Source organism: Bubalus bubalis, chromosome 15 (assembly GCF_019923935.1).
Source record: "Bubalus bubalis isolate 160015118507 breed Murrah chromosome 15, NDDB_SH_1, whole genome shotgun sequence".
In the NCBI taxonomy this organism is placed as follows: domain Eukaryota; kingdom Metazoa; phylum Chordata; class Mammalia; order Artiodactyla; family Bovidae; genus Bubalus; species Bubalus bubalis.
Genome location: NC_059171.1, coordinates 80634394 through 80644202, shown reverse-complemented (window position 1 = coordinate 80644202; position 9809 = coordinate 80634394). Strand labels below are relative to the sequence as shown.

Here is a 9809-nt window from a genome sequence, read left to right as displayed (position 1 = left end):
CCCCGCCTCCTCCCCGCGGCTGCGGGAGCCGGAAGCGAGCGAACGCCGCGCCCACAGCAAGTCCCGCCCCGCGCCGCGAGCACTTCCCGGAACTCTCGGAAGCTCGAGGTGGGGGGCCCGCAGGGGGCCTGCCAGGGGCAGGAGTCCGCGAAGAGGAGACCCCGGGAGCCACTGGGCTGAGCCTGAGAGCCTCGGGGCGGTGCACCTACGCTCGGACCGGCGCGCTTCCCTGGAGCTGTCCGAGGTGCTGGATAGCAACTGGCTGTGGGACCTCGGAGAACCGGGCGGTGAGGCCGAGACAGCCTGGGAGGGAAAGGGCAAGGAGGCCCAGCGCGTAAGGCCCTGAGCGCGGTAGGAGAGACTCTGGAAAGCAAGCAAGGGACACCACCCAACTCATGACTCAGAAGACTCTGGTGGAGGGGGTGGGAGGCGGAGGCGAATTCTGGGTTGTTGGGGTGGCCCAGGGGAGGAATGGCGCATGCTGGCTTGGTCTGAGGTGAGAACGTTACTGTCCGCTGCTGAGGCATGTCCACGATCCCTGCGACCAGTTGAAGGAACCCAGCACTTAGGAAAGAACTGCAGGGGCGAGGAGACGGCCCCTAGCGTGACCACCACCTTCAAATCCTGAGGGCTCTTCCTCCACTGAGTACAGCCAGGCTATGACAGGCCCAGAGGGCAGGACTGGGAGGGCTGGTGCTGGAGGGCAGACCCCGGCCTCAGCTAGGCAGTCCAGAAGTGCCGGACCCCCTTCCAGATGGTGTCTGAGTACGGCTGGGACCGTCGCCCATGCAGAAACACCTGCTTTGAGGGGCTGGGTGAGTCCATAGGCCCCCAAGCCTGGCACACTATCAACATCACTGGGGGTGTTGGAGCTAAATCTAGATTCCCTGGCCCCACCCCAGATCTACTGAATCCATCTTCCCTGATGTGGGGTCTGGGAATCTGTTTTTCAGCAAGCTCTGACCCCAGCCTTGGAGATGCTCCTTTCTCGGGAGTCTGGGTCCAGCCGAACCCCTCGTCCAGTTCAGACTTATGAAGATACCGAGGTAGCCCCATATGGAATGATGCATTGCAACCGACAAAGACAAGCACGTGGACAATAACGGTATTAAAAATGTGGGCAGAGGAACTTGTGGTTCTGTCTGCTCATCCCAGCATCCTGACACAAGCCATGGGTATGACTTTGAATCAGGCTGAATGGCAATCTCCGAGCCTATCTCCCTCGTTAGAGCCCCTAGCCCAGAGATGGACAGCAAGTGGCCTAAGACCCCAACAGAACCCTTCTCTGGGATGTTTCCCTTACCCTCTAGTGGGTAAAATAGAAGCAAATAGGTCTGGGGCTCCTTTGAGCTCTGGTCTGCATCCCAGAGAGAATGAGGCCTCATTCTCTCATCCCAGGAGGAATGAGGCCAACTCTACGACATCAAGTACGATCTTATCCTTGCTAATGATGTTTGATTTTATGTGTCAACTGGACTGAGCCACAGGGTGTCCATATATATGGTCAAACATTATTCTGGGCGAGATGGCCATCTGAGTCAGTAGACTGAGTAAAGTGCTTGGGCTCCTCACCCTCACGTGCATGGGTCGCAGCCGGTCAGACTGCATAGGACAAAAAGGCCAAGGAACAGTGAACTCCTGCCTGACTGCTGAACTGGGGTGTCAGTCTCATTCTGCCTTTGGACTGAAACACTGCATTTTCCTGGGTCCTGGGCCTGCCGGCTTGCAGACTGGAGCTATACCATCGATGCTCCTGGGTCTCCAGCAGCCCCCTGCAGGTCTTGGGGTGTCAGCCTCCGTAACCTCACGAGCGGATTCCTAACCTACCCGTCTCTTCAACTGCCTCTGCTTCTCTGGAGAGCCCTAATATCTTTTTTTCCTAATTAGAAAAATTTGGAGAGATTAACTTGTCTAACCTTACAGTTAAGTGTAGAGTTGGGCTTTAAATTCCAGTCGATTTTCATAGCCATCATGGTACACTGCTTCTATTCGTGTAAAAATAAAACCCCCCTGTATCCAACTGAAGTCTCCAGGTTTAGGTCCATTTTTGTTATTTACTGACCCACATGCACATGCAATCTGCACCACACCCTGCGCAGAGCCCAAGATGGTGATGACGTCAGCTCCCGGGCCTCCTCTCGTCTCCATCAAGCACAAAGAATTTATTCGGGACAGGGCATGTGATGCTGGCTGTGCCAACCAGGAGGGCGCGCAGGCAGGAGCCCTCCGCGAGAATGCCGCCTCGACCCCAGGCTGCTGCCGCGTGTCCCCAGCGCTCTCTACTCCCGGTAGTGGACCCTCTGGTGCTGGATGAGCTGGGAACTCTGGCCGAAGGCCTTGCCGCAGGCGCCACAGGCGAAGGGCTTCTCTCCCGTGTGGGTCCGCAGGTGCCGGAAGAAGTGGGAGCGGCCGCGGAAGGCCTTGCCACAGTCGGGGCACTCGTAGGGTTTCTCACCCGTGTGGATGCGCTGGTGCTCGATGAGCACCGAGCTCCAGATGAAGGCCTTGCCGCACTGGCTGCAGGCATACGGCTTCTCGCCCGTGTGCAGTCGCTGGTGCCGCACCAGGTTGGAGCTCTGGCTGAAGGCCTGGCCGCACTCGCCGCACTCATATGGCTTCTCCCCGTTGTGGATGCGCAGGTGCTGTGTGAAGTGCGAGCTGTGGCTGAAGGCGCGGCCGCACTGGCCGCACTCGTAGGGCTTTTCGCCCGTGTGGATGCGGTGGTGTTGGATGAAGCCCGACCAGCCGCGGAAGCGCTTGCCGCACTCGTGGCAGGCGTAGGGCTTCTCGCCCGTGTGGATGCGCTGGTGCTTCAGCAGAAGTGAGTTGTACTTGAAGCTCTTGCCGCAGGCCTCGCACCTGTGCGGCTTCCCGCCCCGTGGGCCGCCCTGCTGGGTCCCGAGACCTGAGCCCCGGCTCAGGCCACCCGCCAGCTCGGCCGTGCGTCCCGAGCTGCCCTCCGTCCCGGAGGCCCCCTGCGACCCGAGCCAGGTGTCTCTCTTCTGGGAACGGGGCCCGGCCCTCGGTGTCTGGCCTGCTGACCGCTCCAGGCTGGGCTCCTGCCCAAAGCGGTCCCCACCCCCGGGTCTGCGGGGAAGCCTCCTCAGCAGGGTCCTCAGCACGCCCCCGGCCTGGTGCACCTCGTCTTCAGGACCGTGCGGGCTGGGAGACGACGGGGCCTGCTCCGGCTCCGACTCAGAACCTGAAACGAGAGGCGGAGGGCTCTCAGAGGCCGTCCCTCACGGGACCCTGTCCCACCCCGGGTGCCTGCGCCAGGGTGGGAGCGGACGGGACGTTGTGGGTTGCTCGGGGGCGGGGCGGACAGGAGTTCAAACTCGGAGCCAAGCAGAAAAGGCCCTGCTCCCGAGGCTGCTGGTCCGGGATGCCAGCGCCTGCCACGTCCTCTCCGAGGAGGCGCCTCTCCAGGCCCCTGCGGCCCCTGAGCTGCTTCAGGGACCCCCGGGAGACACCACAAGGGCTTCTCTGGGGGAGAGGTGGGGTAGGGTGGGGCAGCAAAGAAATGAGGGGCTAAGCGCCTGGACGGGTGAAGCCAGGTCCAGGCCTTGGGGAGAAAGGGATGCGGCCAGAGCTTGATTTAGGGGGCTAGAGGAGGCAGGGGGGAAGTACACTGGGCGAAGGAGGGCCAGGACAACTCCCCAAGTGCCGGCCTGGGGTGCCAGTGGTGCTGGGGCAGACACTACCTGGACAGGCTGGGGCTACGGGGGCCTGGGCAGCACTCACAGCAAGACAGTGGAGGCAACAGGATGGGCATCAGTGGGGACGGGCTGTGGGGGATGGAAGCGCACTCCGAGCCAGGGACAAGAAGGGCCTGGGGGCCTGGCTGTGTGGTGGGCATAGCCAGGAGCCTGGTGGGCAGCAGCTGCAGATAGCTGTGTTGCGGGCAGGGCCCTGGTGTGGCCTGCTCACTCACCTGACCAGCAGGTGTCTCTGCAGATCTGGACCTCTGCCACCTCCTGGAAGTCCAGGTCTGATGGCTCCTGCTCCTGTGGGGGCTGGGAGGGCACCTCAGGGCTGCTGCTGGGGAAGCCTGGGGGTCACAGGGGGCTGGGGCTCATTTTCCCTTCCTCTGGAGGCTCTTGAGAGCCACAAAGGGTTGGAGTGTTCAGGAGATGGGTGTGTAGAGGGGCCCCGAGACACCACGTGGCTGCCCTGCAGTGGGGAGGCAGGGGCTGGGCCTGGAGCGCTGGCTGCTCTGGGCTGCTGTCACTCAACCTTCACCCACTCACTAAACCACGTGAAGTCCGGGGCTGGCCAGGCCCGGCCTGCCAGGTGGACAGCCTGCTCATACGGCCGCATCCTGACACAGCCTCTTAGAGCTCAGCGCTGTGTCCCCCTATGCTGGGCACCTCCAGGGTGGTTTTGATGGAAGGCTTACAGCTTGGCCTGAAGGCAGGCCACCCTCAACTAGCAACAGGGACAGGCCTGCTTGACTCTGGCCACAGGCCCCAGGCCTGAGGCTCAAGTGAACAGTGTGCTGGTGTGGCTGGTGCTCCAGGGGGAAGGCAGTGGGTGGTTTTTTGGCTCAAAGTTTTCTGTGTAAAACAGCCCAGAAGTGTGTTGTTGGGCCTGGACACACTTGCAGGAGAGGAGCAGGGTGGGTGGGGTTGGCCACTGGGTACCTGGAATTCAGTCTCAGGCGCCAGCCGGGGGCACCTCTGGGAAGACTGCTTCCTGGCCAGGGGCCCCTCCCTCCTCCAGCCTGCAAGCCCCAGGGGTCCAGCCCCCCCATCTGCAGGGCACTAGTCCCTGAGGGGCTGCGCCAGGCCCGCCGCCCAGCCCAGTGCAGCGTGGCTCCGCTTTAGTCTCTGGGAGCTGCGAGCGAAGAGGGGCTGAGCCCTGCCCCACACCTGCACCCCCCACCCAGCATCCCTGCCAGGGACCAGGCCCCGTCCCCTCGGCCCATGCTGCTCCCTGCCCGCCTCGAGCTGACCAGGGCTCCCCTTCTAAGGACACCCTCTGGCCCTGCCTGGCGTCCAGCACTCTGCTCAGCCGCAGGTTCAGAAATGGTCCTTGAGGTGGGGAGGGTGGGGGTGGGGGGGTCGCTGGGCTCAGGCCTGGCTGTGTCTGAGGGACCCCAGGCCTGCCAGGGTGGATCTCCCGAACGCTCTTTCTGGCCCATCTCACCAACTTGGACCCAGGAATCGGGAGGCTGGGGCTCCAGAAGTCCTGGCCTCGCTGGCTGGAGGGCCCTGGGCAGGTTCCTGAGATGCTGGGGCTTTCCTGCAGAGGCCTCTGTGGACCCCTGAAGAGTGAAGCCTCAGCAGCAGAGGAAAGGCTCGAAAGTCTGAGGGGTTCTCTCTGCCCTGGAAAACAGCCTGGATGCAGTGGGGAGGGGTGAAGCCCCACTCCCTCCTATGGGGCAACCCTCAGGCACCTCAGGGCACCTGGACATGGCTCAGAGCACCCAAGACCAGCCTCTGGACCAATGCTGCCCATGGCTGGACGAGATCAAGTCAGGGGCAGCCCTGCTCTGCAGGGGCTTGGGGACCAGCCTTCTTATCTTCAGGGCAGCCCCTCCCGAGTCCTGTGTCCTGCTGGTCTGCCTCCCCGGGGAGGAGCCGTGGCGCGCTGGGCCCACAGGGGCGTTGAGGGCAAGCGCTTCACTCAGGCTGTGGGGTCTGGATTCTGCTGGTCTCCACTGGCTCAGGTCTGGGTTTCCAGGTCCCCATCAGAGATGTGGCGACAGGAGGTCCTATTCCCCAGGCTGGTGTGAGGGTGATATGAGGAGCTGGAGGTGAAGTGCAGGCCCCCAGGGGCAGCGTGGGGGCCCTGAAACCACTGTGTGCCCAGGGGGCAGGGTCTGGGCTCCTTGAGGGTAGCGCCAAGCTCCACACCCACTGCACACGCCCTAGCCTGGCCCGTCACAGGGCACGCTGGGAGCACCTGCTCATCCTCGACTGGCCCGCTATCTCAGCTGTGTGCGACGTCAGGCTGCCCCCGTGACCTCCGTGGGCCTCACTGTCCCCGTGTGCTCAGTGCCCACCCCCGGCCTCCTCTGTCCCCGCACAGAGCCCTAAGCGCACAGTCGGCACCCAGCACAGCCGCTGCTCAGCCCATCTCAGCTGCCATAACATCATCTGCTATAATGCCAGGACCTGCCAAGAGTGAGAACCCTGGGCACAGAGTGGGCCCTGGGCACAGTGCCAGCTCTGCAGGACAGTGGCACAGGCTCAGACTTGCCCTGAGAGCGATGGGACACATCTGGGCTCCCATCCAGCTGCCACCAGCATCTGTGTCCTCCACTGCGAGAGGTGTGAGGCCAGGCCTCCTGTGGAACGTGGGGCACGGAAGGAAGCCCCAGACTCTGATGACTGAGTGTGAGCAGGGCCCCGGGGCACCACACGCCACAGGGCTGGGGCGTCCTCCCCAACCAGCTGTTGGCTATTTCCACACCTGGACACCCCCAGATCCTGCTGGGGGCTGAAGCAAGGTTGGTGGCTCCATCCGCACAGGGGTCCCCACCCAAACCAGCTTGCCCAGATCTCTAGACACTATTTTCCTGGCATGGGAGCAACGGCTGGAAGAGAGAGACAAAGTGACTTGCTTCTGTCACACAGGCCTGGCCATCAAGGCTGCTTTTTCTGCAGCCCTGATGCCCTAAACAAACACAGTCCAGGGGACTGTCCCCTAGGGAGCTACGGCTCACACAGCTCAGCCCAAAGCTCAACCACCACTGCCCGAGTCCCAACCCAGGTACCAGGGTGCAGGAGCCCCAGTGCCCAGCAAGCTGCCTGCCCACAGTGATGGTGCAGGGAGGCAAGTACCATGTTGATGACCGTGGAGGTGGAGGTGAAGTTGGGCTTCATGGTGGTGGGCTCCAGGTGTCCCGGGTGACTGGAAACTGACCGGGGACAGGACATGAGGGGGCTCCTGACCGTCCCCCAGGGCCGCCATCTTCCCCCAAGGCCTGCTGAAGGAGTGCACACCGGGGACCTGGGAAAATGAAAACCATGGCAGGATGAGGGGGTCAGAGGGATGTGCCAGGGGTAGGGGGTGGCAATCAGCCACAGGCGGAGCCTCCCTCCTTGGGTAAGGAATTCCAAGAGGCAAACTGTGGGGCCCAGAGTGCTGGAACTGTTAGTTCCACCAGGCGCACAGCACCAGCACACCTACAAGAACAGAATGTTTTCCCAACCCAAGGCCTTGCCCAGCGAGAGAAGCAGGCTGTTCTTCCAGAAAAACCTCCTGTCACGGCTAGGGGCCGCTGGCTCTGGGGAAGACAAAAACTGAACCCTGCCTGCTGGAGCATGAACACTCCAGGTTAACTCTCTAGGAGACTCTTCCAGAGAGGAAAACCCTCCACAGAGCCCTCAGAGGCTGCAGACCTGGCCCCAGCACACCTCGATGCTCTCAGTCTCCTCTCAGGCAAAAACACCCTCCTTTAATCCGGTTTGCAACAACAGCTTCGACCAAGGGGAGAGTTTTTCTTTCACACTTTAATGAAGTAGAAGGTCTTATTTGGGGGTGAAAAAGGGGCAGGAGAAAAGCCAAAGTTAACGTACATCCAGCAATGGTGCAGACGGTACCTGCTTCAAGGAAGCGGGGAGGCAGCCGCCACAGGGCTCCTCGAGGTTAGCCCCCACCACACCTCAGCCCCTAATGATGGCAAGGGTCACCGGCAGCTAGGTAAACTGCCACAGCGTGGGGCTGCAGCCCTGAACCTGGGTGCAGGTTCTCACCCCCGCTAAGACCCATCAAATCACTTAGTTAATACCCGGGGGACTTAGCCGGGCAAATGCACGGCCACCCCTACCCTGGCTGTCTGAGGGGAGGTGGCAGTCACACATGGACGCAAACCCTCCACCTCCACGCTGCTGTGACAGGCTGAAGGCGGAGGGGACACAAACGGCACTGGCCCAGGGACGAACCCTGTCTACTCCCTCTTCCCCAGCTTGGAGCCTGTGCCCAGCGGGAAAGGGCCCGAACTCCGCGCGCCTGGCAGCAGAGAGCATGCAGTCCGGGCTGCGTCCTGCCACCGACCTCGGGCCAGAGGCGGCTCTGAGCCTCTTTCCCGTCTGCAGAGTGTGGTTGCCACAGCTCCCGTCTCTGGGGTTCCGGAAGGGTGGGGAGGCGCCCCGCAAACGGACACCCGCGACCGTTCGGGGACAGTGTGCCCGCTGCGGCCCCCACCCGCGCCCCCAGCCCCGGTCGAGGCCAAGGTCGCGGCGGCTGCAGGGGCCGGGCCCGGCCCGCGGAGACAACGCGCGAACGCGAGTGGGGCTGGGCGCCCCGGCAGCCTCCACCACCGCTGCCCGGTACCCACTCACCTTCCGAGCGGGAGGTGGCCGCCCGGGCGCCGGCCGGAAGTGCACCCGCGTCCCGCCCCGCCCGGCCGCGAGCACTTCCGGGACGCTCTGGGTGCTGGGAGGACCACTGCCTCTGTGACCTCGCGGGGCGGTGGGCGGGGCGCCGCGGGGGGCGGGGAGTTCCTTAACTCGTGCGGCGCCGGCCGGAGGCCGGTGAACCTGCCCCACAAGTATCTGTGGCCTTTGATCACAGGTGCCCGCAGCCTGTCGAGGTCAGTCGCCCCAGGTTCGTCTGCTGAGCTCTCGGTCCCCGGTTGCACACACTTCCAGAGCAGCGCGCGCCTGGCAGGGATGGCTCACACATATTCTACAAGCACAGTTCTTACAGCCACTGGAGTGCAGCCACTGGAGTGCTTCCGCAAGAAGAAAAGTTCCACCCAAAGCATCCTCGGGGGAATCTCTTTCCCTAGCATGGACGGCCATCATTTGCTAGGGAACTTGCTGAAGACAGTCCTCCTCTCTTTTTGGGGTGTCTCAAATGCCCCCTAAACTACCCTGCCATTGAAGTGTGTTCCCAAACTTTAGGTCCTGAGGAGTGTTACAAATTTTCCCACAACCTTTTCATGGAATTCTTCCTGAATTTCCTGATGTTCACTAAGTCTCTTTCTCAGCCCAGATCTTACAACCAGAAAGAGAAGTGGGCTCACTCTCTCTCGTTGGGAAAAGCAACAGCTGGAGGAGGATTCTATGAACCTATCCACCAGGGATGGATGTCCAGCGGAATTACTTCCCCATGGCTACTTCTGAGTCTGGGCAGGTAGAGGACAGAAGACAGCAAGAGAGGAGCCACAGCCCCAGGCCTGAGGATCTCATCAGGGAGGAGGAGACATCTGGTCCCAGGTGGCTGCCATGGCAGCAGAGAGACCAGATAACCAGGGACATGTGAAGGACCAAGTGTGTGGGGAGGGGCCTTCCTTGGTGGGTGGTGAGACCAGGATGAGAACTGAGAAAGAGGCTGAAGCACACTTGGAGCTGGAGAAAAGGTGCCTGAGCAGCTGATTCCTGCCCCAGACTCGAGGTGAGTCCCAGCCCTGTAGGTTCTGGAAGGTTACCCCCTGCCCTCCTCTGCCTGACCTGGTACCAGGTCCTGAGACACAGGCTCAGGGGTACAGTGTGGAAAAGGACAGGTCCCTGCCTCCAAAACAAGCTGGACAGTGGTCTTAAAGTCAATTTGGAGCCTGGATTTCATTCTTCTTGTACCAGGAGCCAGCAAACTGTCCTGAGCAGGGAGTGAAGAGTGCCTTTAAGGTCAGTTCAGGGCAGTGGGGAGGCAGGAGAGAAGGGAGAGATGGGCAAGGTGGAGAGAGGCTGGGGGAGGGCGTGTAGGGGACAGAACTGACCGTATCTGCTGCTGGCTGGGATGTGGGTGTGAGGACATCTTGGGGTTCTGGCTAGAGTGTGGCTGGTGGCTGCTTCCAGAGATGGGGAGATGGCTGGGGAAGGGGGGGCTGCTGATGAGTGTGCACACCACCCTCGAGTGTG

General features: G+C 62.0%; 1 protein-coding gene and 1 long non-coding RNA gene across 3 annotated transcripts; one reads left to right on the top strand and one right to left on the bottom strand.

The window, feature by feature from the left end:
• Positions 1–33: 33 nt before the first annotated feature.
• On the top strand, positions 34–2025 carry LOC123329354. The gene is made up of 2 exons (XR_006544748.2): positions 34–815; positions 954–2025. It is a non-coding gene; the product is annotated as an uncharacterized LOC123329354 (long non-coding RNA).
• Positions 2026–2143: 118 nt separating this feature from the next.
• On the bottom strand, positions 2144–8431 carry GLI4 (GLI family zinc finger 4). 2 transcript variants are annotated; one of them, XM_025264910.3, is made up of 4 exons: positions 8289–8431; positions 6786–6954; positions 3932–4048; positions 2144–3202 (listed from the first exon to the last, which is right to left on the bottom strand). In XM_025264910.3, the coding sequence occupies exons 2-4, from the start codon at positions 6913–6915 to the stop codon at positions 2280–2282; spliced, it is 1170 nt and encodes a 389-aa protein (XP_025120695.2). In that variant the 5' UTR covers positions 6916–6954; positions 8289–8431; the 3' UTR covers positions 2144–2279. The 2 variants fall into 2 exon arrangements, with proteins under 2 accessions (XP_025120695.2, XP_006045200.2); XM_006045138.4 differs by lacking the exon at positions 8289–8431 and adding an exon at positions 8002–8255.
• Between the last annotated feature and the right edge of the window lie 1378 nt (positions 8432–9809).